A 26,367-nucleotide genomic window follows, 5' to 3' on the forward strand; every position below is an offset into this window, starting at 1 on the left:
CTACAGATGCTGACAGCTCCCAGGCTCGAACATGGTCTCAGGCTGGCAGCTCCCACTTGGCCACGCCCGGCCCTGAGGTTGCAACCTTCGGGCAGGACACCCTGGGGGACGCGATGAAGGAGCTCCAGGAAGCCCAGCAGGAGCAGGTGAGCAGGGCCTGGGAGGGCACACTGCTGTCCCTCCCCCATCCACCCCGGGCCAGGGTCAATGCCAGCGACCCTTCAGAGCCCTGGTATACAACCCACCTGCCAGCACCTCCCTCCATGCCTGGCCTGCACACTGGATCCCTTGGCCAGCCCAGAGCCCACCTGCTCGGCCTGGAGTCACCCTGTGGCCACCAGAGACCCTGAGACTCGGCCTACACTGCCCTGATGACTTCAGTCCTTCTGCCCAGGCTGACACTCCTGGCCAGCTGACTAGCCTGGCTGGCCCGCTCAGGCAGGTGCAGAGCGACTGCATCCGAGCCCAAAACCTCCTGGGTCAGCTTCAGGGGGAACTGTCTGCGGTCCAGGAGGGTGAGCCCTGCCCTTGTACCAGCACCCGTGGGGCCCCACCCCATGGCCTTTGAGCTGGGGACGCAGGAGCCTCTCCCCACCCCACTACCACCATCAAGTGAAGTCACTGGGGCTTCACAGGGCAAGGGCATGGGGGGAGTCCCCAGCTGCATGTGCCCACAGCCCAGTGTCAGAAAGAAGGCAGCAGGCAGGAGTGACAAGGGATCGGCCAGGGGACAAAAGACCCAGTCTGAGGTCCTCAGACCTTGAGGGGCCCAAGCCCCCATCGCACAGATGAATAAACTGACATTGGCTCTCAGCTACCCTCGTGGAACCCACATGAGGTAGAAGGGGTCGGTGAGGATCCGGTCACCTCCAAGGAGCGCCCGCAGCCTCTCAGAATCCGGAGGACAGCCTGTGCTGCCGGGAGGATCTCCTGTGAGCGAGAGACCCCACGCAGGCCCACAAGCCAGCCCCCAGATGGTCTGGGCACGACATCAGCGGCATGGCAGAAAGCGAGCTCGGGGAGGCCAGGGTGAGACAGGGTGGGGGCTTCTGCTAGCAGGTGGATTGCATAGGCACAAGTGCCCCACACCTGGAGGGCACAGAGCATCCACCTCCCACACCTGGGGGGCACAGAGCTCCTGCCTCCCACACCTGGGGGGCACAGAGCACCCACCTCCCACACTTGGTGGGCACAACGCTCCCCCACCTGGAGGGCACAGCATGTCTACCTCCCCCGGCTGGAGAGCAGAGTGCTCCCACCTCCCGCTTGGGAAGACATGCTGAGCCCCACCTCCCACATGGGGCATCCGGTCTCCTATGAAGAGGCAGAGGGCCAGGCACCTGGGCTGTCACTACTGCCTCCCAGGCCACCAGCAGGGAGAGCTGGGGCTGGCCCTGGCACTTCCACATGGGAGGCCCATGGCTCCTGTGCCTGCTGGCTCCCAGAGCCTGCTCTTCACCTATATCCAGCATGGGATGAGCCCGCCCAGGCCCTGCGGCTCCAGCTTGCATCTCACCCACCTGCGTGTCTCTGGCTCCTTCCTAAGCTTGACCAACACTGCCTTCCCTCCTGCACTTTCTGGCCACACTGGCCTAGTTCAGGGTCCCCTCCACCTCCTGTTTGTTCCCTTCTGGGTGGTGACATGGTCTTCTGTGTCTTGTTCCAATTTCCAGTGTGAGCCATGACCATCCTGGGCTGTGCCAGAGGCCTGCAATGACCCAAGGAGCATCCAGTGTCCCACGAGGCAGGGTCCCTGGAGGGAGCCTGCTGCTCTGCCCTGGCCTCCACAGACCTCAGGACAGGCACTCGCTTCAATAAACAAGCGGAATAAGGTGGTTCTGGCTCACTCCTGGCCCTGTGTCCCACAGCCCCAGCCCTACCCTTGGCTCCTCCTCCGTGGCCATGACCCTCCTTTCTCCTCTGTGACTAAGCCCTCCTCCTGCGTGGCCGTGCCCCTCCTCCTGTGCAGCTGTGCCCCCCTTCCTCCACAGCTGTGTCCCTCCTCCTTTGCAGTCATGTCCCTCCTCCTGTGTGGCCGTGTCCCTCTTCTCCCGTGGCCATGCCCATCCTCCTGTGTGGCCATGCCCCTCCTGTGTGGCTGTGCCCCTCCCTCCTCCGTGGCCATGGCCCTCTCTCCTGCGTGGCCGTGTCCCTCCTCCTGTGTGGCCGTGTCCCTCTTCTCCCGTGGCTGTGCCCCTCCTGTGTGGCCATGCCCCTCCTCCCTGCTCTGTGACTATGTCCCTCCTGTGTGACCGTGCCTCTCCTCCTGCGTGGCCATGGCCCTCTTCCTCCAGGGCTGTGTTCCTCGCTTCATGCCTGTGTCCTGCCTAGTCTGCTGGGCTTGCAACCCCAGCTCTGACTCCGCCCCCTTCATGGCCACGTGGACTGCCCTCTCGTGGCCCCCAGAAGGGTGCTCAGGTTGCCAGAAACTTCTTGCCTCCATCATCTCAGACCCCAACCTCAGATGGTTGGCGAACTGCTCCCAGGACCCTCACTCCATCTCAGCCTGAGCCCTCCCAGCCCCTCGCAGCCCCTCGCAGCCCCTCCCAGCCCCTCCCAGCCCCTCCCAGCCTCCCCAGCCTCCCCAGCCTCCCCAGCCTCCCCAGCCTCCCCAGCCTCAGGGGCTGCCACACCAGATTCTTTTGCTCCCCATCTCTGTGCCTCCCCTGCCTGACTTGGGATTTGCTCAGTGCCTGAGGGATTCTCCAGAAGCCCAGCCCCCAGCCCTGAGACCCCACGCTGGGACACACACAGGCTGGGCAGGGAGGGGCCATTGGCCCAGGGGCTCCAGGCTGCTGGGGGTGGGACCAGCCTGGCCCCGGGCCACCTGGAGCGGCTGGCTGTGGCCGGGTCACTTGCAGGGCCCCCCTGGGCCGGGCTGGCGCCGAGCCGGCTCAGCCACACCGACCGCGGGTCCCAGAGCAAGCGCTGCTGTGACACAAGCCCCTTTCACGTTGCGTTCCTCTCCCTCCCACGGGCCTGAGTGTTTGCTGAGAGAAAGTTAATTAAGAACAGATTCCTCTAATTAAACGGCGGCAGAGCTGTGCAAACACACAGAGGCCTGTTTGAGAGCCGGGCCCTCTGTTGCCAGGGCGACCCACAGACCTGGAGGGGACAACACTAGGCCAGCCCTGAGCCAGGAAACAGCCCAGCACCAGCCCAACCAGGGCACCCTCAATGCCCCCACACTAGAGGCTGCCCAGGGCCAGGGGAGGGCCTGCGTCCTTGGCTTCCTGCCAGGCTGCTCCCTGCCTTCGCCCTGGCCCCAAACACCAACCGCCCTGTAGGAATGGCTTCACCTGGTCCCACAGAGCCCAGTAGCTTGCTGGGCCAAGGTGGGCATGGCCATGGGGCAGTGGTCAGCACATATGGACACCAGGGTCCCAGCCAGTCAATATGTGGGGTCAGGAGTCCAGGCAGTCAGCAGGTAGGGTCACCAAGGTCCAGGCAGTCAGCACATGGGGTCAGGAGTCCAGGTGGCCAGCACGTAGGGTCAAGGGTACAGGCGGTCAGCACATGGGGTCAGGAGTCCAGGCAGTCAGCAGGTAGGGTCACCAAGGTCCAGGCGGTCAGCACATGGGGTCAGGGGTCCAGGCGGTCAACACGTGGGGTCAGGAGTCCAGCCGCCAGCCCTCCGATGACCACATAGCTCTGACTGCTCATGTACAGTTCAGGCCACAGGAGGGAGCAGACACTGGACCCATGAAGTGGCTGTTACAGCAGGAAACCTTCCGGAAGGATCTAAGGCAGCTCTGACAACCTGAGCAACACACTCATCTCCATGACACTCACCTCCCTGACACACTCACTTCCATGACACTCACCTCCCTGTGTCACACACTAACCTTCATATGACACTCACCTCCCTGTGTCACTCACCTCCCTGTGTCACACACTCACCTCCCTGTGTCACACACACTCACCTCCCTGTGTCACACACTCACCTCCCTGTGTCACACACTCACCTCCCTGTGTCACACTCACGTCCCTGTGTCACACACTCACCTCCCTGTGTCACTCACCTCCCTGTGTCACTCACCTCCCTGTGTCACACTCACCTCCCTGTGTCACACACACACACCTCCCTGTGTCACTCACCTCCCTGTGTCACACACTAACCTTCATATGACATTCACCTCCCTGTGTCACTCACCTCCCTGTGTCACACACACTCACGTCCCTGTGTCACACACTCACCTCCCTGTGTCACTCACCTCCCTGTGTCACACACACACCTCCCTGTGTCACACACTCTCACCTCCCTGTGTCACTCACCTCCCTGTGTCACACTCACCTCCCTGTGTCACACACACACACCTCCCTGTGTCACTCACCTCCCTGTGTCACACACACTCACCTCCCTGTGTCACACACTCACCTCCCTGTGTCACACACACTCACCTCCCTGTGTCACACACTCACCTCCTTGTGTCACACACACTCACCTCCCTGTGCCACACACTAACCTTCATATGACACTCACCTCCCTGTGTCACTCACCTCCCTGTGTCACACACACTCACGTCCCTGTGTCACACACTCACCTCCCTGTGTCACTCACCTCCCTGTGTCACACACTCTCACCTCCCTGTGTCACTCACCTCCCTGTGTCACACTCACCTCCCTGTGTCACACACACACCTCCCTGTGTCACACACACTCACCTCCCTGTGTCACACACTCACCTCCCTGTGTCACACACACTCACCTCCCTGTGTCACGCACTCACCTCCCTGTGTCACACACACACCTCCCTGTGTCACACACACTAACCTTCATATGACACTCACCTCCCTGTGTCACACACTCACTTCCCTTGTCACACACACACACCTCCCTGTGTCACACACTCACCTCCCTGTCACACACACTCACCTCCCTGTCACACACACTCACGTCCCTTGTCACACACACTCACGTCCCTGTGTCACACACACTCACCTCCCTGTGTCACACACACCTCCCTGTGTCACACACACTAACCTTCATATGACACTCACCTCCCTGTGTCACACACTCACTTCCCTTGTCACACACACACACCTCCCTGTGTCACACACTCACCTCCCTGTCACACACACTCACGTCCCTTGTCACACACACTCACGTCCCTGTGTCACACACTCACCTCCCTGTGTCACACACTCACCTCCCTGTGTCACACACTCACTTCCCTTGTCACACACACTCACCTCCCTGTGTCACATACACACCTCCCTGTGTCACACACTCACCTCCTTGTGTCACACACACTCACCTCCCTGTGTCACATACACACCTCCCTGTGTCACACACTCACCTCCCTGTGTCACACACACCTCCCTGTGTCACACACACACCTCCCTGTGTCACACACACTCACCTCCCTGTGTCACACACTCACCTCCCTGTGTCACGCTCACCTCCCTGTGTCACTCACCTCCCTGTGTCACACTCACCTCCCTGTGTCACACACTCTCACCTCCCTGTGTCACGCTCACCTCCCTGTGTCACTCACCTCCCTGTGTCACACACCTGCCTGTGTCACACACACTCACCTCCCTGTCACACACACACCTCCTGGTCACACACACACACCTCCCTGTGTCACACACTCACCTCCCTGTGTCACTCACCTCCCTGTGTCACGCTCACCTCCCTGTGTCACACACACTCACCTCCCTGTGTCACACACTCACCTCCCTGTGTCACACACTCACCTCCCTGTCACACACTCACCTCCCTGTGTCACGCTCACCTCCCTGTGTCACTCACCTCCCTATGTCACACTCACCTCCCTGTGTCACACACACTCACCTCCCTGTGTCACACACTCACCTCCCTGTGTCACGCTCACCTCCCTGTGTCACTCACCTCCCTGTGTCACACACCTGCCGTGTTACACACACTCACCTCCCTGTCACACACACACCTCCCTGGTCACACACCTGTGTCACACACACTCACTTCCCTTGTCACACACACTCACGTCTCTGTGTCACACACACATACACACACCTCCTTGTGTCACACATACACACACTGGGGCTCTAACAAGGACGCCTGCCACGTCACCTGACACACATCTGCCAAGGGGCTCAGCTGGAGGTCCTCTGGCTAGTGGTGCCCTCTGAGTTCTAAGGATCTGGGGGTCCCTGGTCTGCCATGCACCCTGCTCCCCTGGTGAGGCCAAAGGCCCCCATGAAGCCTGCAGAGCAGCCCCCTTGTGTGCTGTCCCACACCTGGGGGTGGGTGCCCACCCTGCAGCTTGCCTGGGGGAGGGGTGCATGGCAGGCAAACACCAGCCAGTAGGAAGGGAGAGCAACTTTTCACAAGCCCCAGGGAGCAGCGGGGAGCCCCACAGCCACAGCCTTTTGTCACCATCTCAGGGGGAACTGCTGTGGCTGTGTGTTTATTTTGGATCCTGCTTTTCTCTGAAACCCACAGGACAGACCCCTGTTGTGGCCTCATCACTCCTCTCCTGCCCACTCCGTCCCTGAGCCCAGCAGGGTGGGTGAGGCTGACAACCGGGTTGGGGAGAAGGCCACAGGGTGGGGCCCGACCCCAGCCCATCTGCCTTCTCCCCCACTCCCCCAGCCTGTGTGTCAGGGGCCTTGGGGCAGCTCTGTAAGTTCTCTGGCCAGGACACTTTCAGGGTTGCTGGGGCTGGACTTGCCTGTACCTTGTGTCCACAGGGACAAGAGGAGCCAAGCAACCGTTATGCAGAAGCGGAATCCTGTGTGGCCCCCAAGGTTTCGCCCTCAGCTCCTTCCTGTCCTGCCCCGTAGTGGTAGGCGTGGCCATAAGGAGGTGAGGCTGACACAGGTGTCCCCTTGCCCGCCCCACACGCCATGAGGTAGCATCCAGCACCTGCCCATTTCAGGCTGCAAGGAAGCCCTGTGGGTCCAGGTGAGAGCTTGGGAGCTGCAGCCTTTGCTCTGCCCCTCATCAGTCAGGCACCCCTACAGGGTTCCAAACAAGGTGTCTGACACTGCCTCCCACTACAGCTACCTGGCCCTGTGGGCATCCTGGTCCACCCAGCAGCCCTGGCCACTGTCCAGCAGGCCTGAGGCCGGCACAGAGCAGGCAGCACCAACCAGAGGTGCCTCCAAGGAGAGTGAATCTCAGGGGACCCTCAAGGTCCCCAGGAATCAGGTCTGAGCAGAGGACTCAGGCAGGGGCCCTGCAAAGCATGCACTGGGCTCCATGTGTCCTCAGGGCACAGACTGGGCTCTGTGCTCCCTGGGAGAACCAGGCAGGCCGGCTTCTCTGCCTTGTGCACATGTCTGCCCCTCGGCCCCGTGGCCCTCCAGGAGGCTGAACCACAAGAAGGGAACATTGGCTTGGGGACCTCAGTGGGCAGGTGTGGGGTGAAGGGCTCCCTGCCTGAGCCAGGAACCAGACCCTGCACATGAGAGAGTCTGGTTTTGATAAATTAGGGTCGGCGCCGAAACAAAGACGCCTTGAGAGCCAGGGCCAGAGCCGAGCTGCTGGCCCAGCAGCACTTCCTGGCGTTTTTTAGTGCCGAGAGACCAAGTTTCTCTTTTGCCTGGGGAAGTGTGAGTGTGTGTACTTGTGTGTGCAGTGTGTACCTGTGTGTGCCTGTGTGTGCACGGTGTATTGTGCATTCATGTAACATGTACGCACCCGTGTTAACCCTGTGCTCTCTGGCACAGCAGGTCTGTGAAAGCCCCGGCTCACTACGGTGGTTCTGGGGACCAGGTTGGGGCTCTGGTGTGGCACAGGCCCTGCTGTGCCCCTCAGGGGTGGACCCAGCCCCCTGCAGTTCCTGCCTAGGCAGCCCTGCCCCATGCGCAGTTTGGAGCAACCTCAGCCAGACCCCCTGGTTCACAGTCCCGGTGGGAGCCTGCCCCGGGGAGGACAGGGTTGCCAAGTGGATGGCAGGGCAGCAGTGGGGCTGCCGCCTGTCCCCTTCCCCGTAACAACTGACCCAGGATGCAGAACCTGTCCTCGGGACCTTGTGCTGGCTGTGTTGAGGAGACTGTGAGGGACCCCAAGGCAAACTCAGGGCTTCTGCACCCACCCCTGTCTCAGGCCATGTGGACCCCCCACACCTCCTGCTGGCAGCCGACTGCCAGGATGTGTGTGCACATACATGCACGTGTGAGCATACATGAATACATATGTGTGTGCATTCATTGTATGAACTGTGTAAGTGCGTGCATGATGGCTGTGTGTGGGTGCCAACTGTGCGTGTATGTGCTGTGCATGTGGGTGTGTGTGGGTACCACGTGTGTGCATGTGGAGTCATCTGGCTGTGTGTGTGAGTGTGTGTGTGTATGTGTGTGTGTGTGTGTGTGAGTGTACCTGTACATGTGTGAGCCAAGGCAGCCAGGGGTCCCCCAGGTCGCCTGTGACTTCTTCCCTCTGCAGCCCCTCACACCTGGGGGTCTAGCAGGAGCCTGACTCCCACTCAGCTTCAGGGCACTCGGCAAGGCCAGTGAGGCAGCACGTGCTTCGTCCAGGAGCTGCTGCCTCGTCTCAGTCTCCCCGAGCCCTGCCTCAGGGCAGCAGTGCCTGTGTGGGGCTGGACCCCCGAAGTGGTGGCTCCTGGCGTCCCGTGCTGGTGGGCATAGGGTGTGCAGGTGTGCCCAACAGTCCAGGGCCAGAGCCTAGAAGGGCAGACGCTCTCCAGCACCCCCTCAGGGTTCCCGCCGGGAGAGGAGGAGGGCTGAGGTCCCTGGAGTCCAGGACATGCCACGGGGAGCCAGAGGTGTCTTTGGTAGATGCACAGGGCACTGCCAGGGTCAGGGATGGGAAAGGTGGGCCTAAGAGCTGCGATGGCCCCCACCTAGGGACACTGGCCCCAAACTGTCCATCACCCCAGGGTCTGCTTCCTGCCCCACCGCCTGCTGAGCCCGCACAGCTCCGGCCAGTCTCAGCCCTGACCACGGACAGCCATAGTGGACACAGTGGACTCCAGGGCCAGGTGGGGTCGTCCTGGGGGCTGGCCTCAGGCAGGGAGCAGAGCCACCCCCGCCCCAGCATGTGCTCCGGGGAGGGGAGCCTCGCCTGGCCGAACTTGGGGTCAGAAGCCCAGGGCCTCCCTGCGCCCCTCAACTCAGGGGCCCCGGTGGGAAGCACCGGGAGCGGGGGTCCCCACGGGCGGGCGCTTTAAGAGTCGCTGATTTGCATGGCACCGCCCCGGCCCGCCCCGGCCGGCCGAGTGACCGCCGGCCTGGGTATTTAAGACGCGGCCGGGCCGGGGGCGGGCCGGTCCCCGCAGCGCTCGCAGCCGGCGCTTCCTCCTCGGTGGAGCGGCTCCGCGAAGCCCCACGGACGGCGCGGCCAGGGCCCGCGACGCCCGCTCCGCCGGCCTCGCCCCGCCGCAGAGCCCGGCGATGCGGGGCGCTGCCGCCTGGGCGCTGCTGGTGGCCGCGGCCCTGGGGCTCGGGGCGCGCGGGGCGCGGGGCGCGGTGCCGTTGGCCGACTTCTTCCCGTTCGGCGCGGAGCGCGGCGACGCCCTCACCCCCAAGCAGGACGACGGCGGCTCCGGGCTGCGGCCGCTCTCCGCGCCCTTCCCGTTCTTCGGCGCCCAGCACTCGGGGCTCTACGTGAGTGGGGGGCGCGGGCGCGCGGGGGTGCACGGAGGGCGCTGCGCCCGGCACTGCCCGCCGTCCCGGCTCCGGCCGCGGCCGCCAGCCACTTGGCACCGCGGCGGCCAGGGGTGGACTGAGGACAGCGCTTCCTCCCGCCGCGGCCAAGGCCGGACAGCGTCCGGGCAGGCGGGCGGGCGGACGGGCGGGGCGGGCGGCGCAGACCCTCGCTGCGCGGGGCGGACTCCGCACCCCAGCTTTGCGCTCCCACGCCTGAGTCTGGAGGCTGCACTGGACCCTACAGGCAGGGCTTAGAGCTCCAGGCCCCCAAGGTGGCTCCCAGGCCAGACACTTGAGGGTGGTGCTGGCCGGTGGTCTCAGCTAGCAGTGGCAGGTGCAGCCGCCAGGACTCCTCCAGCCTCCACAGCCTCTCACCTTCAGTTCTGCATTGCATACCCCAGGTCTGCTCTGCCATCAGACCTATCACCCTGCCCCTCGGTCCCCGTGAGGCTCTGGGGTCGGGCCCGCCTCAGGGGCAACTTCTAGTGAACTATCAGGCTGTGCCCGGCAGAGGATGACAGATGCTGCCCTGGTGAGGACCCAGGGACAGCTCTGGACAGAGGTCACCAGGAGCGGTGTCCAGTTGTATCATTGTGCTGTAGGTGCATGCCCCCTTGCATTCCTGCGTCCTGCTTTGTCCCTGGGTGAGTGGGCAGTCACTAGGGCCACATGATGGGGGGGCATGGAGGGAGCCAAGCCATGGCCAGGTGAGCAGGCTGTACCTTTGCATCTTACACCTGCCAGGGATGCAGCCAGCAGATGCCTGCATCAAGCTCTGCCTGAGGACCTAGCCCTCTGCATGGCCCCCCACCTCGGGCCCAGAGTTGGGCTGAGCTGACCGGAGCGAGCGCACGGTTGCTAGCTGGACCCGCTAGAGGCTAGTACGCCCTAATGGCCTGGCTGTCACCACAAGGTGACTGGCTGAGATCTCGGCCAGGGCCCCTCCATGGATGTGGCCTTTTGTCCCTTCAAGAAGGGTGACTGTGCTAGCCCAGGAGCCCTGCTGTGGCCCTGGGGGCTATGGACTCCCTGTCTTGTCCCCATGCTGTGGTTGAGTAGGGGTGACAGGTGCGTGGCATCCCTGAGGGTTAGGATTCTGCCATGTCCCAGGCCTGGGCAGCAGGAGTGCTGGGCAGGGCGGAGCCCCTGGAAGGTACTGCCCTCAGTGGCTTCTTGTAGTGCTTTTTTTTTTTTTTAAAGATTTATTCTATTTTCATTACAAAGTCAGATACACAGAGAGGAGGAGAGACAGAGAGGAAGATCTTACGTCCGATGATTCATTTCTCAAGTGACCACAAGGCTGGTGCTGCACCGATCCAAAGCCAGGAGCCAGGAGCCAGAAACTTCCTCCAGGTCTCCCATGTGGGTGCAGGGTCCCAAGGCTTTGGGCCGTCCTCGACTGCTTTCCCAGGCCACGAGCAGGGAGCTGGATGGGAAGTGGAGCTGCCCGGACATGAACTGATGCCCATATGGAAATCTGGCGTGTTCAAGGCGAGGACTTTAGCTGTTAGGCCACGGCGTCAGGCCCTCCTTGAGGTTCTTGCTGGATCTGAGCAGGTGGTGGGAAGGCATGGGGTTCCCACAGGCAGGGGCGACCACAGCCCCGGCTTCCTGCTGGCTGGCAGACTGCGTGGTCTGCTCAGAGCCAGAGCTTGTCCCCCAGCTGGTCAGCTCTGAAGGATGTCTGCTGAGGCCAGAAACACCCATGGGGGTCCCCCTGCCCTGCCTTCTCACACTTGAGCAGGTGCAGCTTGCTGCCTGTCCTGCTGTGGCCTTGGCCAGGCGGGGCCCCCCGGTACCCCCTCCCTGCAGGTGCAGGCCTGGGTGGTCATGACCGAGAGGGCAGGGCAGGTGAGCAGGCCCGTGAGGGGACACTGAGTTCTGGACTCCTTGGACCCCATGTCCTTCTGCTTCCTGTCTGCTCTCCCTGGCCCACTCCTTACAGCTGCCGGTCTCATCCGTTGGGGCTGGTATCTCCCCCTCCTAGATACCCCCTGGGTCTGCCCAGTGGCCTCTGTACCCACTCTGAGCACAGGGCAGTGGGTGTCACCTTCTCCCCGTGCCCAGGGCCTTCCCGGCAGCCCCTGACATGGGAATGTGTGTGAGTCATAGGGGTGTACACATGGTCGCATGAGCATGTGTGTGGCTGCCACCCCCGGTTTCCTCCCTACCTCACACCCCATGTGCAGGGCACTGGGCACTCCAGGGTGCTGGGCCTCCCCCCAGCTCCCTCCCAGGGCGGACCCCTGCCAGTGTGCAGGCGCCACAGCCAGAGCTGGGGTCCTGTCCCCCAGCCACAGGAGGCTTCCAGCCCAGGGTGTGCAACCAGGGTCCTGGTCCCCCCAATGCAGGAAGCTCCTGGCTTAGGGTACGCGGTCAACATTCGGCCCTTCCTCTGAGGGTGAACAGGGAGGCCCGCACGGCTGCCCTTGGCAGGGATGTGCAGGGATGGGCCCGTTGCCTTGCTCTCCACAGCCTGTCTGGGCAGACAGGACCAGGCTGTGCTGGGAAAGGAGGGCTGAGGTGTGAGCTGCAGCCCCCTTGTCCAGCGTCATCTGCCCTGGCAGGGTGGGCTTTATCTCTGGCCCCTGAGCCCCTTCTGTCTGCCAGTTCCTTTCTACGCGGTGTTCCGGCCGCTTCCATCTGGCATGCATCATCAAGCTTGGACTGTACCCTGGCACACGTGTAGCCATTGCATTTCTTCACCATGTTTTCTTACTTCAGCTTTGGAAAAAAGACTTATTTATTTATTTATTTGAAAGCAGGGTGAGAGAGACAGATCTTCCATCTACTGGTTCATTCCCCAGCTGGTCACGACGGCTGACGTCCGGCCAGGTTGAAGCCAGGAGCCTGGGGATCAGTCTGGTCCCCAGCATGGGTGTGAGGTGTTGGGCTGTCCTCTGCTGCTTTCCCAGTGTGTGAGCAGGAGCTGGGCCAGCAGTGAAGCAGCCAGGTCCCCAGTGGGGGATGCCGGCATCACAAATGGTGGCTTGACCTGCTGACCATGGTGCTGGACCCTCCGGGTTTGCTGATCTCACGCAATCTCGTGGCTTAGCACCTGTGTTCATGTCCTGGTCATTGACTACACAAGGTTCAAATTATGCTTTAAGATTTTGGGCCTGACGTGGTAGCCTAGTAGCTAAATCCTTGCCTTGCATGCACCAGGATCCCATAGGGGTGCCGGTTCATGTCCCGGCTGCTCCACTTCCCATCCAGCTCCCTGCTTGTGGCCTGGGAAAGCAATCAAGGACGGCCCAAAGCCTTGGGATCCTGCACCCCAGTGGGAGACCTGGAATCGGCTCAGCTCTGGCTGTTGCGGCCGCTTGGGGCGTGAACCAGCACATGGAAGATCTTTCTGTCTGTCTTCCCTCCTCTCTATATCTGACTCTCCAATAAAAATAAAATCTTTTTAAAAAAATTATTCATTATTCGGTATTGATCCACATGTGATCCTCAATTAACAAGTGCAATGTCATGGTACTTGGACCAAACGTGGGCCTGCACGTGTTGGCGTGTCGCTGTGAGCCGTCAGCTCGTGTCATGCGTGTGCCACACGCATGCTGCTGTGTTTGCTCTGGTCTGTCCTGCTGGGCCTGCACGTGTTGCTGTATTTGCCCTTGAGTCATCGGTCACCAGCCACAGGGACTAGGCTGCAGACATTCTGCTGCACCTGCACGTCCCCCACCTGCTGGCCCACCCCGTTGCTCCAGGGGACCCCACCTCAGGGTCCTGCTGTTCTCCCAGCTCATGGCTGCCTCCTGCTCCATCCTCAGTTCCTCGTGGTCTCTGGCCAAGGTGCAGTGCCCGGGCTTCTGCCGTAATGACCCAGGCATTGGCAAGAGGGCTGCCCTGTGGCCTGCAGTCCCACTGCCAGCCTGACTTGGTCCTGCACAAGCTGTGCGGCCCTGCGTGTCTCTCATATTTATTCTGCCTGTGACAAGCTGACGCCTGCTGGGGTGTGCCTGGCACTGACCGCACGCCGGGCAGCTGAGTCAAGGCTGTGCGGTCCTGGGCAGTCTTCATGGGGGTCTCCTCGCTGCTCCTGTGAGGACCCCCTCCTGTGTTCTCTGTCTCTGGGGACCCCCTCCTGCTCTCTCCCTGTCGGTAACCCCTTCTCTGCTGGCTCTCCTCTGGCGGCTCTCCAGTGCTCTTCCCAGTCTGCCCTAGTCTCGGTTCTGTGTTGAAGTTCTCTCGACTCTTGCTCACATCTGCTTTCTGCAGACATTCTTGTGTGTGAGAAGCGGATTTGTCTCATTTATGACACTTGCCTTCAGATTGCTTCTTGGGGTGTGCACTGCGGCCATGTATGGTAGCTCTGTTGTGCACATGAGACTGTGTGATGGCTGTATTGGTGGACACGAGGCCACATGTGGCGGCTGTGCTGTGGTGGTGGACACGAGGCCATGTGTTGTGGTAGCTTGCTAGCACTGGGGACACAAAGCCACATGTGATGGCTGTGTCATGTGGCATGGCTCGGTACCCAGCCATCCAGGACATTCCCGGGACTGCCCCATGGCTCTGCTGTCCCTCCTGTGGGTGGTGTCTGGTGCCCCTGCAGCTGGGAGGGGAGCAGGAAGAAGTCTGTGACAACAGCATTTCCCAGGGCTTGTCCCCCTCTGCCCCCAACACAGAGGAGGTGGGGGAGATGCTGGAGCTGAGCTGGCCTGTTCTAGGTGGCGCCGCCTAGGGGAAGGGGGGAAGGGGTGCAGAGCCCTGGCCAGGGCAGGAAGCCAGGCTGGAGCCTGCCCCCCACCTCCCTCCATAGGCACCCGCTCTGAGCTTACCACAGCTTCCTCCTGCTCAGTTACACAGCCCAGGACGCTCCCCGGTCTCACCAGCTCTGCCATTCCCCATATGGGTGCTGGGGTCACAGCACATGGGCCAGCCTTCACTGCTTTCCCACGCCATACGCAGGGAGCTGGACGGAAAGTGGAGCAGCCGGACTTGGACCAACGCACACGTGGAATGCCAGTGTCACAAGCAGTGGCTTTAGCTACTACACCACAGTGCCAGCCAGCAAGTGTGTGTGTGTGTGTGTGTGTATGGTTTGTTTATTTTATTGGAAAGCCAGATACACAGAGAGGAAGAAAAACCGAGAGGGCTCTTCTGTCCACTGATTTACTCCTCAAGTGGCCAGGAGCTTCTTCTGGGTCTCCCATGAGGGTGCAGAGTCCCAAGGCTTTGAGCCATTCTCTACTGCTTTCTCAGGTGCATTGGTAGGGAGCTGGATGAGAAGTGGAGCAGCTGGGACACAAACTGACACCGATATGGGATCTTAGCACATCCAAGGTGAGGACTTTAGCCACTAGGCTACTGCACCAGGCCCATATATACTTTTTTAAAATATGAGAATGGGGCCCGGCGTGGTAGCCTAGCAGCTAAACCTTGCCTCGCATGCACCAGGATCTCATAGGGGCGCTGGAAGATGCTCCTGGCTTCAGATCCGCACAGCTCTGGCCATTGCGGCCACTTGTGGTAATCAACAGGCGGAAGATCTTGCTCTCTGTCTCTCCTCCTCTCTGTATATCTGACTTTGTAATATAAGCAAAATAATCTTTAAAAAAACAAAGACAAGAATCCCTGAGGGACAGCAGGCCCCTGGCGTGAGCTCAGGCTGTGGGAGCGGTCCCCTTTGTTAATGTAGCTGAGCCCTGCCACAGGCTGGGGAAGGACGTCCTTACATGTGAAGAGGGGGCATCTGTGGGTCCCTCCACTTCTCTGCATGTGGCGGCCCCACACGTCCCCTGACCCCAACTCACCACACACTGAGGCCCAACTCACAGAGCTGGGCAGCACAGGAGCGTCAGAGGGCGTGGCCGGGGAGGGTGCTGGTCAGGCACAGATCCTCGCTCACTCTCGCCCCACCAGACAAGGGGCAGGCAGAATTCCCACCTCAGGTTAGCGCCCCAGTGCCCCAAGCGGCACCAGGCCCTCAGCTCAGCTCCTCCACGTAGCGGCAGGTGAGCGTGGGTGAGGCGCCACTGTCGGCCACAGCTGTGCTGGCAGGCCGTGCAGTGGGAGCCAGGACTAGACCCAGGGCTTGCTCAAGTTCCATTACTACTCAGGGGGCATTGGGCTAATGGGGCAGTACTGGCCGTGGTCCCCGAGTCCTCTGTGTGGACAGTGTTGGCCGAGGTCCCCGAGTCCTCTGTGTGACAGTGCTGGCTGTGGTCACCATGTCCTCAGGTGTGGACAGTGCTGGCCAAGGTCCCCGAGTCCTCTGTGTGGCAGTGCTGGCCGAGGTCCCCGAGTCCTCTGTGTGGACAGTGTTGGCCGAGGTCCCCGAGTCCTCTGTGTGGACTCGTTGGCCGTGGTTCCTATGAGCTCACACACGTGGGATCCATCGGCTGAGACCTCTGTGAACGCTCAGGCATGGCTCACTGGCGATGGTTACTCTGTCCCCTGGGTCCCTCTGGGTGCTGGTCCTCTCTGTCATGCTTATTCCTCTGTGATGTGTCTGCTCCGCAGCCCACCTTAAAGACCAGTGCAGAAGTGGGGAGGCACCAACGTGCACCCAGCCCCCAGTACTGGCTCCAACAGCAGCAGGCAGCTGTGCCAATGGGCAGGCAGGCTGCGCTGTGCTGACAGTGCCCAGTGGGCAGGCTGCGCTGTGCTGACAGTGCCCGGTCGGCAGGCTGGGCTGTGCTGGCAGTGCCCGGTCGGCAGGCTGGGCTGTGCTGCTTGTGCTTGGCTGCTTGTGCTGTCAGCCTCCTCCCAGAGGCGTCCCGGCCTCCCACCTCCACCTGCCCGGCGCACAAGTCCCTAGTTTAGCCTGCTGTGCCCGGCCAGGCCTGCGCACGCCCTCGTCTGCTCAGGTGGCCCTTCATATGAGTCCCCGCTTACCCCTCGGGCCAGTTGGGTGTTGGGTTCTGCCTGGCCTCCTGAGCCCCTTGACCACACTGGGCCCGAGATCAGAGGCTGCTGGACAGGTGCAATGCCCCCAGCCTGAGGCCAGAACCCAGGCCTGGCTTCCCTTCACCCTGAGTCAGCCTACCTAGGGTGGGGCAGGGCTGGGGTCCCCTCTCAGGGGTGGGGGCTCTCTGGGTGCTGCCCTGCCCATCACTCACACATCTGCCCACAGGTAAACAATAATGGGATCATCTCCTTCCTGAAGGAGGTCTCACAGTTCACCCCTGTGGCCTTCCCCATCGCCAAGGACCGCTGCGTGGTGGCGGCCTTCTGGGCTGACGTGGACAACCGGCGTGCAGGCGACGTGTACTACCGGGAGGCCACAGACGCGGCCACACTGCGCAGGGCCACTGAGGCTGTCAGACGCTACTTCCCTGAACTCCACGACTTCACGGCCACCTGGGTCTTCGTGGCCACCTGGTACCGAGTGACCTTCTTCGGTGGGGGCTCTTCTTCCCCGGTGAGTGACGGGGCCAGGGCTTCACCTGCTGCCAGAGGGAGGCTGGACTCAGGCACAGACGTGCCTCAGCCAGGAGCACGGCTGGGGTGACGGGCCCCTGAGAGAGCAACTGCCAGGCCAAGCGGGGTCCCCATGTGATGGGAGTCGGGGTCCCCAAGTGACAAATGGTGGGGTCCACATGTGACAGATGGCAAGGTCCCCAAGTGACAAATGGTGGGGTCCCCAAGTGACAAATGGTGGGGTCCACATGTGACAGATGGCAAGGTCCCCAAGTGACAAATGGTGGGGTCCCCAGGTGATGGGAGTTGGGGTCCACATGTGACAGATGGCAAGGTCCCCACGTGACAAATGGTGGGGTCCCCATGTGATGGGAGTTGGGGTCCACGTGACAGATGGCAGGGTCCCTGTGTGACAAATGGTGGGGTCTCCATGTGATGGGAGTCGGGGTCCACATGTGACAGATGGCACGGTTCCTTGGGGAATGGCTCTACACTCAGAGGGCTTGCCTGGGAATTCCTCCCAGATGGTGGGTGGTTGAGCCCCTGGCCAGCCTGGCTTCACCCGGTCAGCTCCCTGCACTGGCGCCCTGGGAGGCAGCAGGGGGCACTCAGGGACTTAGGGTCCTGCGTGCCAGGCGCAGAGGAGACCCAGAAGGAGCTGTAGGCCCCTAGCTCCAGCCCAGCCCAGCATTCACTACCACAAACATCTGGGGAATGGAGCAGCAGGTGGAAGCTGAATCTCTCTCCCTTTTAGATGAAAAAGGAACAAAATTTCAGAATCATAACATGAAAATTGTTTCAGGCACCTTCTGGGTGGCAGGCTATGTCTTGGACTGGGGTCAGGGCCCTGGGCAGGTGTCTGGCATTTCCCAGGCAGATACACCTGCAGAGGGCAGGTGGGCAGCTGAGATCCCAGCCCCTCACGTCCTGCCTGGCCCTGCTGACTGCCCTGGCAGCCCTGTCTGCCTCAGGCGTGTGGCACAGCACGCCCAGCTGTCCTGTGAGTGAGACACATGGCTCCCGGAAGCTGCCCAGGGTCTGGGGGGCTGACTGGACCCTGCAGAGGCCTGTAGAGCACCTCCCCAAGACCCTGCCCTTGCAGGGAAGTCCCTGGCTGGCCACCTAGCCCGCGGAGCTGCCCCTTGCTGCTGAAGGGGCCACTCCTCCTTGGGGGCTGGGGCTGGGCAGGCTTCTCTGCAAGAGACGACAGCACAGCCTCCGACTGGCCTGTCTCAGCCTTCTGTGTGTCCTGGGATCACCCGAGGGGCTCTGCATCCTTCCCGTGGCCCCTGGCATGCCCAGTCACACACCCAGGGAGACCAGGAGACCCCAGCCCCGCCTCCCCCGGCCCCTCTCCTGATGCCCCTGCCACTGCTGTCTGGTCACTTCTCACAGCTGCTGTAATGTCACCCAGAGAAGCCCCCTTTCCCAGCAGGGAACAAGGTCTGCTTGCTGGGATGGGGTCACTCCCCCACACCCAGGGACAGAAGACTAGGCGACATCCTGAGCAAGTGCAGGGCCCTGGGGAGTGGCAGGGCCTTGGGGCTGGAGGCAGGGCCAGCCACACCCACCCCTCCCCCAGAGGCGGACACACTCCTCCTGGCCCTCCCCCGCAGGTGAACACCTTCCAGACCGTGCTTATTACGGACAGCAAGTTGTCCTTCACCATCTTCAACTACGAGTCCGTCACCTGGACCACTGGGACGCACGCCAGCAGCGGGGGGGACGCCAACGGCCTGGGGGGCATCGCGGCCCAGGTAGGCAGAGGCGGAGCTGCCACTGAGCAGGCCCCTGTGGCAGGCAGGAGTTCCCGCAGGAGACGCCCAGTGCCATGCAGAGGCAGGGCGTGCGCAGGTCACTGGCTGTCCCAACCAGGTGGTTCAGTGGGGTCCCTCCTGGCTGCGCCCCGCCCCGGGGGAGCTCCCTGCAGGATACCGCGGCTCTGCCCCAGGCCCCACACCCTGCCCTGGGCATGGAGGGAGTCCCTCCCCTCCCCACCCTGCGCTTCCAGGCTCGCTCCCTGCCAAGGGCTGTGGAAGGACACCCGCAGCCCCTCCGCTCTCTCCCCTCCCCAGGCCGGCTTCAACGCGGGTGACGGCCAGCGTTACTTCAACATCCCCGGCTCCCGCACAGCGGACATGGCGGAGGTGGAGACCACCACCAACGTGGGCGTGCCCGGGCGCTGGGCGTTCCGAATCGATGGGGCCCAGGTGCGCGTGGGGGGCTGCGGCCATACAAGTAAGATGCCAGAGGGGCACGCAGGGCACAGGGGGTGAGCATGGGGCTGCGGAACTGGGGGCGGGGACTCGCCACGCCTGTGTAGCCCAGGGCTGACCGGGACCACCTCTCTTCGAGGCGTGGGACCCTCAAACCTCGTCTTGGGTGGGGGTCGCAACCCCTTCCACCGCCTCTGCCCCTGACTGGGGCAGCGATGCCCTACGGCCTCCTGTGACCCCAGGACCCGGAGAGCCTGGACCTGTTCCCCGCCACTGCCAGGGTTGGCCCCTGGGGAAGGGGTGACCTTTGACAAACTCAGGGGGTCCTTCTGGCCCAGTGCTTATGAGCAGGTGTGGGGCATCTGGCTGGGGTGCCCACAGCTGCTGTGCACCTGTTGGGGAAGGGGGCGTGGGTGGGGCAGGGATGCAGGCAGGAGCTTTCTCACTCCAATCAGACCAGCCTGGGGCCCTGGGGAGACCAGCACGTGGTCTCCTTCCTGCCACAGGCTGCTTCTCTTCAACCCCAAGGCCCTGAGGAGTGAAGTGGGGAGAAGGGGCTGTAGATGGGAGCCCACCGGGGTCAGGGACCAGAGACACCTGCTGGGCAGCCGCCCACGCCCCACTGCACGTGAGCTCCCTGTGGTGGTGGGCTAGGGCAGAGGGGTACGGGGACCTGAAGCCACCAGCCCATCCCTCACACCTAAACCACCGCTCCAGGTCTGCAGGGCCACCCGGCCTCCCCACCTGCCAGTGGCCCTGGCTCACTCTGTGGTTGAGGAGTGAGGTGCAGGCAGGGAGGGCAGCCCTCGCCCCATCAGGGGCTGCAGCTGGGAGCCTAGAGCCCTTAGGGAAGGGCTCAGCGGGCCCTGGCTCCATCCCAAATCCTGAGAGGAGGAGCGGGGGCACCGTGTATAGCCGGCCCTGACCCCCATCCCAAGTCCTGGGGGGCACCATGTGTAGCCAGCCATGACCCCCATCCCAGGTCCTGGGGGTGGTCACTTCATGTAGTTGGCCCTGACCCCCACATGGGCTTGCGGAGGCTCTAAAGCAGGTGTTGCTGGGGTGGAGACCCAGCCCGGAGTCCCTTCCGGGTTTCCACAGGAAGGGGAGGGCCAGCCCCCAGGAAGTCAGGGTACAGGAGTGCAAAGCCTCAGGAAGTGGAGGGGCAGGTACTCCGCGCAGGCACTGACAGCTGGCTGGTGGACAGCCTTTCATTTTATACACGACGGACAGGAGAATGCATTTCTAGAGCTGCTTGTGGCGGAGACCGTCCGGGCGCCTCTCTTGAAGTCCATGCAGTCATTTCATCTGGCCTTACCAAGGTCCATTAAGTCTGGAGCAGGCTGCTTTGCTTGTGAGATTTGTTTTACATATTTGAGGGAGAGATAGAAAGAGTTTCCATCTGCTATTTCAAGCAGCTAAATTGATAGCTCTGTAAGGTCCATGAAGGATGTTAACCCAGGGCGCTTGGCCAAACCAGGATTCCCCGCCACCAGTTAAAGGAACAGGGTAGTGCTGTGGGTGCCTGTGACTGGGGACTCCTCCCTGGAGGGCCGGGGCAGGGAGCATCCCTGCAGGCTCTTCTGCGGAGCCTGGGGAAAGTGTGCGTCTCTGGGTTCCTTCCTGTCTGCAGCCTCCGTGTGCCTGGCCCTGCGCCCCTGCCTCAATGGCGGCAAGTGCATTGATGACTGTGTCACAGGCAATCCCTCCTACACTTGCTCCTGCCTGGCAGGCTTCACGGGCAGGAGGTGCCATCTGGGTGAGTGGCCGGCCGGGGTGCTGAGACAGGGCCGTGAGGACTGCGGAAGCAGCTGGTGCTTGGTGGGCAGGGCTGGGGGCCTACATCCAGGACCGGGGTGCTGAGGGGCAGAGCGGGCAGGGCTGGGGGGCAGAGCGGGCAGGGCTGGGGCCTGTGTCCAGGGCCCAGGGGCTCAGCTGTTCCCCACCTCCTCCGGAGCCCATGGCAGACCGCCTATTTCAGATGTGGACGAGTGTGCTTCCCACCCATGTCAGAACGGCGGGACCTGTACCCACGGCGTTAATAGCTTCAGCTGTGAGTGCCCAGCTGGCTTCAGGGGGCTCACCTGTGAAACAGGTAAGAGGCCCACATTGGGCCCCCATGGCATAGCTGGTGAGGGTGAGAGCAAGGGAATTGCTGTTTGCCTGTGCCGCACAGGACCCATTCATGTGGGTGGGAAGAAGAAACCAGGCACCTGGACCAGGGAACAGGCTGGCACCCAGGTAGGGGCCTGCAGGGCTGGCGGGTGTCAGGTGCCACATCCCTTTGCTCCGACCTGCGCTGAGCCTCCCAACCCACACCCTCCCCCGCTCCACCTGTGTGCTTGTAGGCGCATCCCAGCTGTAGGCCATGCCCCCCTGAGAGCCACACTTGTGTACTCTCCTGTCCCAGCTGTAGGCACATGTTGATACATTTTGGAATCAGAGGCTGCAGAGCAGCCAGAGCTGGGACCTAGAACAGTGAATGTTAGAGGGGTCGTGTGCATGCCTGGTCAGAGCGTAGTTGGTCAGATGCAGGATCCGTGTGGTGTGGCCAGGACCCTGTGCAGTCTCCAGACACCTGAGCAGTGGCCAGGGGCCCTGCCCGCCCTCGGCTCCAGGCCCCAGGGCTCATTGTAGGCTTGGGCGTTCCAGGCCTGTTGTCCCCATGCTGGCCAGTCAAGGTGCCAGGAACCATGTCTGTGTCATGCTTATTCACCCGAACCCAGCTCTGTGAAGCCATTGTATCACACCAGGAGTCCATGACCTGCCCTTCCGCACCTGGACAGGAAGGGTGGGCTTAGGCACGCGTGTCTGGTTGCTCCAACCCCTCCCAAGCCCCCCACCCAGAGCTAACAGCCCGACAGGGGAACAGAGCAGATGGTGGCCAGTGTGTCACAGGCAGCGGTGGCTTAGTGGAGGAAAGTAGTAGTGGGAGGGAGCCAGCGACTGCAGACGTGTCCAGCATGCATTGGCAGAAGGACCCCTGATGTCTGCACATATGTCAGGGTACAATCCTGGGAGAAATGCAGTGAGGGCCGAACGAGTCGTGGCTGGCAGGATCAGCCTGTCTGTGCGTCTGGAAGCTTTGAGTGGAAGCAACTGCCAGCTGCCCGGTACAGGCTCCTGCTGCAGCCGCACAAAGGGATCTGTCCCAGGGTTCTCCATGTGACGGGAGGGACAGGGTCTCAGAGCACAGAGCCAACCCCCAGGCCTCCAGGCCTCCAGTCTCCACTTGTCTAAAAGCCCAGGTCTCCTGTCTGGGCCAGCATGCTGCCTCCATGCAGCATGGCCTGTGGAATGATCCTGAGGATGGCCTGAGGCCACCACCTGGACTGGGCAGAGTCCGGAGAGCCCACTGCCCCTTGGCCATGCCCAGAGGGGCCCAGTGTGGGGTTGAGCCCCTCTGCTGCCCTGGAAGACTTGGGGCCAGGAACCAACAGGCTAACACAGCCACGTCTGTGGTATGCTGGTCTCATGTGTGGCCTCAACCTGGAACCCCAACCTGGAACCCCTCAAGGGCTGCCTGAGCCCCACCAGCAGCTTAGCCCACCTCGTCCTCAGAGGGGAAAGAGGGGTCTCAGGACCCTGTCTTCTCCTTCCTGTGTCCCCAGGGCCACGGGTGTCCTGAAGTGAGTGGGTTGGGGAGGAGCTGCCAGCCAACCAATGATGTGGCTGCCAGGAAGTGGGCCATCCCCTCTACCGTATCCCAGGGCCAGGAGAGTCCTTGCCCACTCATTCTGGCTGGGTTGGGTCCCTGTGTCCAGGCCCTCCCTGCTGCAGACCCTCCTGTCTAAGGTAGAGGTCGGGGCCAGTCCTGGAGCCGCAGCCCTGCTCCTTACCCCAGCATCACAGCTCCACCCCGAGGCTGGCCTCCTCCCCAGTGCAGGTGCTGCTCTGGGTGGCTGCAGGGGGAGCTCAGGGTCCCGAGAGTCAGGTTGTTGCCTTCTACCTACAGCTTGGTCACCCTGTGAAGAGACCGAGTGCCAACACGGAGGCCGGTGCCAAGAGGAAGGAGGTTCTGCAGTTTGTGTGTGCCAGGCTGGGTACACAGGGGCTGTCTGCGAGACAGGTGAGCTACCCTGCTTGGCGGGTGGGGAGGGACTCCACAGGCCAGCTGGGTGCAAGCCCCTGCCTCTGCCACCCCAAGACATGGATGAGTGCAGCTCTGCCCCCTGCCTGAATGGAGGCTCCTGTGTGGACCTGGTGGGCAACTACAGCTGTGTGTGTGCTGAGCCCTTCGAGGGACCGCGCTGCGAGACAGGTACTACCATGCCCCAAAGGCCTCCCTGACCTCCCGCTGGCCACGGCGAGCTTGTGGGTACACACCGAGTGCAGCAGGGAGCCTCTAGGCCGAGCGGGGAGCCCATGGGCCATGCATCAAGCACAGTGGGGAGCCCATGGGTCACCCACCAAGCATAGCAGGGAGCCCGTGGGCCGAGCGCCGAGTGCAGGGAGCCCGTGGGCCGAGCGCCGAGTGCAGAGGAGCCAGGCTCCATGGTGCCATGACTGGTGTCCTCCAGCTCCTGCATACATGTGACGGGCAGTGCAGTGTCACACGTGTCAGCCGGAGCCCGCCTCCCACAGTGCAGCCTGCTAGAGCAAGTGCCAGCACGTTGCTCCCTGTGCAGATCCTTGCTGCAGTTAAGATACCAGAAAGGAAATTACACGTTGTCCCTAATAAAGCAGTTGGCCACTGCCTTGCAGCAGCCTGTGTCGAACAAGGCCAGGCATGCCTCACAGGCGGTTGTCCACACTGTTGGTCACTCACCTGAGACGGGAGCCACACAGAGGACATGTGCAAGGAGGCTACTTACAGGGCGTGAGCCATAAGATGCTCCGCAAGGAGCAGCCCTGAAGCTGGCCAGGAGCTGCTGGCCACAGCGCAAGGCCCATCGTCAGCTGCTTTCTCAGGCCACAGAAGAGAGCTAATGTGGAGTTGCTGGGACTCCGGCCGCGCCCCATGGAATGTCGGTGCTACAGTGCTGGCCCCATTTCAGGTTCCCTGGGCAGCACAGCGGAGCGGGGCACTCCTGGCAGGGAGCACATGTCAGCACAGAGAGGCTCTGGGGGAAGAGTGCTGGGACTGCATGCTCAGCCAGAGCTGGGCGAGCCCGGTCCATGCTCAGCTGGATGCTGGTGTGCAGCACGTGTGGGTCCCAGGTCTTTAATCACGCCCAAGAACACACAGACATGGCTGTCAGGAAGGCCAGACGTGAGCTAGAACAGAGGAGAGAAGTGGCAGCAGCGTCAGGGGCGACGGCGTCGGGGAGAGGAGCCTCAACCTCCTGCTGCAAGTCCATGCCAGCTAGATGAGGGGCAGCATCACCGAGGGCCTGCAGTCGGGGCAAGCGCCCAGGCCAGGGCCTGATGTCTAAGAAGGAAGCATGTGCCCAGCATGCAGGGTTTGGGGTGACAGGCACTAGCCTGTGGAGGAAGGTGGGAGAGCCGACAGCCACACTTTCATGTCCAAGCGCAAGCTGGGGAAAGCTGCAGGACCACAGCCTGGCCAGGCTGCTGTAAGCGCATCAAGAGCCACGAATGACAGGGTAGGACACCAACAGACACCAGAGGCAAGGGGGCCACCAGCTGGGGTGACCCCCCAGCCTCTAGGAGGCCCTGTTGTAGCAAGCCCTGCTGGAGCAGCGGGTCCTTGCTGGTCTGTGTGAGGGAGAGAAAATGCCAACAGCACCACTCAGGGGAGGTCATCCCTGGCCACAGGCCAGCCCTGACAAGGGGAGGAGGCTCGTGTCCCTTTCCGTCTCCATCCGTGCAGTCCGGAGAAAGCAGCAGTGTGTCATCGCACGGAGAGCACACAGAAGTAAGATGCGCTGTCAGCCACAGGACCCCCACGCAGCTTGACACTGCGCCATGGAGACGGCCTCCAGCAGACACCACAGGCAGGAACGGCCACAGCTGTGGCTGTGTCCTGGAAAAGTCTGTGGGCAGCAGGTGTGGGGATGCAGGGTTAAGGCACCCGCTGTTCTCAAGGCCACATCTCATACAAGAGCCAGTTTCCGGCTGCTCTGCTTCCCATCCAGCTCCTGCTCGTGGCCTGTGAGAGCAGCAGCAGAAGGCCACGTGCTGGGGCCCCTGCCCACGTGGGAGACTTGAGTGGAGTTCCAGATTCCTGGCTTCAGTCTGGCCCAGCCCTGGCCGTTGTGCCAACTGGGAACCAGCAGATGGAAGATCTCTCTTGTCTCTCCATCTCTTTAGGTAACTCTCCCTTTCATATAAACAACTTGTTTAAGAATGTGTTAAAAAGTAACAGGTTGTCAGGCCACAGTCAGGACAAGGCTGGAGAGCCTGTGGGATAGCCATCAGCCCGCTGGCCCCCACCAGTGCACCTGCGCACCTGGAAGGGGTGACCGCCTGGTGGTCACAGGTGGGGACTCCCCCGCCCTCCTGAGGCTGCGGGGACCTGAGCCAGGCCTCTGCTGCTCTGCAGCCTCCTTGCCCTGGAGCGTGCTAGGCTGTGCTTGCGCCCAGTGAAAGGTTGTGTTTTCTGACTGCCACACCCCAAGAGCAAACACCTGGAGCCTTCTAGACATCTCGCCAGTGGTGATGCTGCATCAAGACACACGGTGGCACCCCGAGGCTCCGGGCTGTAGAAGCTGCAGATCAGCTTCTGGACGCACAGTGTGGGACACACGTCCTGTAGCAGAAAACATGGGTGACAGCTCGCCTGCCCGCCATGGGAGCCCTGACCTCCATCCCCGTTCCCTATGCTCCGGGGGCCCTGCCATGCGAGCCCCAACACGCTGTGTGCCCTGTGGAATCCCTACCCACACTCTGGGCCCCTTTATACAGGAAGCCACCCAGTGCCGGATGCCTGCCTGTCCACCCCGTGCCAGAACGGGGGCACCTGTGTGGATGTGGAGCAAGGCTACATGTGCGAGTGCCCTGAAGGCTTCCTGGGCCTGCACTGCAGGGAAGGTGTGTGCGTGGGCAGCTGGCCGCGCACGTGGGCAGCACCGCACAGGGCTCCACCAACCTCTCTCTGGCAGGAACCCCTGACGAGTGTGAGTGCCGCAACGGAGGAAGGTGCCTGGGTGCCAATGCCACTCTCTGCCAGTGCCCCCCGGGCTTCTTTGGGCTCCTCTGTGAGTTTGGTAGGTGCTGTGAGAGCACCCTCATAGCCAGGGTGGGAATGGGCACATGTGGGAGGGGCACTAAGCTGGGATGACCAA

At 62.1% G+C, this 26,367-nt stretch overlaps 2 protein-coding genes across 2 annotated transcripts in view; both read left to right on the forward strand.

Moving 5' to 3' along the window:
- Nucleotides 1-7,049, forward strand: part of CROCC2 (ciliary rootlet coiled-coil, rootletin family member 2) — a 40,185-nt gene extending 33,136 nt beyond the window's left edge. Inside the window, exons 23-24 of the mRNA XM_040972439.1 lie at nucleotides 7-146; nucleotides 6,987-7,049. Of these exons, the coding sequence (XP_040828373.1) occupies nucleotides 7-146; nucleotides 6,987-7,049 (203 nt within the window). The remainder of the gene's footprint in view (nucleotides 1-6; nucleotides 147-6,986) is intronic.
- Nucleotides 7,050-9,341: 2,292 nt separating this feature from the next.
- SNED1 (sushi, nidogen and EGF like domains 1) overlaps nucleotides 9,342-26,367 on the forward strand; it is a 38,176-nt gene continuing 21,150 nt past the window's right edge. The window contains exons 1-10 of the mRNA XM_040972441.1: nucleotides 9,342-9,554; nucleotides 16,678-16,965; nucleotides 18,581-18,721; nucleotides 19,040-19,202; nucleotides 20,814-20,939; nucleotides 21,162-21,275; nucleotides 23,136-23,249; nucleotides 23,328-23,441; nucleotides 25,988-26,113; nucleotides 26,185-26,289. Of these exons, the coding sequence (XP_040828375.1) occupies nucleotides 9,342-9,554; nucleotides 16,678-16,965; nucleotides 18,581-18,721; nucleotides 19,040-19,202; nucleotides 20,814-20,939; nucleotides 21,162-21,275; nucleotides 23,136-23,249; nucleotides 23,328-23,441; nucleotides 25,988-26,113; nucleotides 26,185-26,289 (1,504 nt within the window). The remainder of the gene's footprint in view (nucleotides 9,555-16,677; nucleotides 16,966-18,580; nucleotides 18,722-19,039; nucleotides 19,203-20,813; nucleotides 20,940-21,161; nucleotides 21,276-23,135; nucleotides 23,250-23,327; nucleotides 23,442-25,987; nucleotides 26,114-26,184; nucleotides 26,290-26,367) is intronic.

This window comes from Ochotona curzoniae, unplaced genomic scaffold (assembly GCF_017591425.1).
Source record: "Ochotona curzoniae isolate NIBS_2020 unplaced genomic scaffold, NIBS_Ocur_1.0 contig_2294, whole genome shotgun sequence".
In the NCBI taxonomy this organism is placed as follows: Eukaryota; Metazoa; Chordata; class Mammalia; order Lagomorpha; family Ochotonidae; genus Ochotona; species Ochotona curzoniae.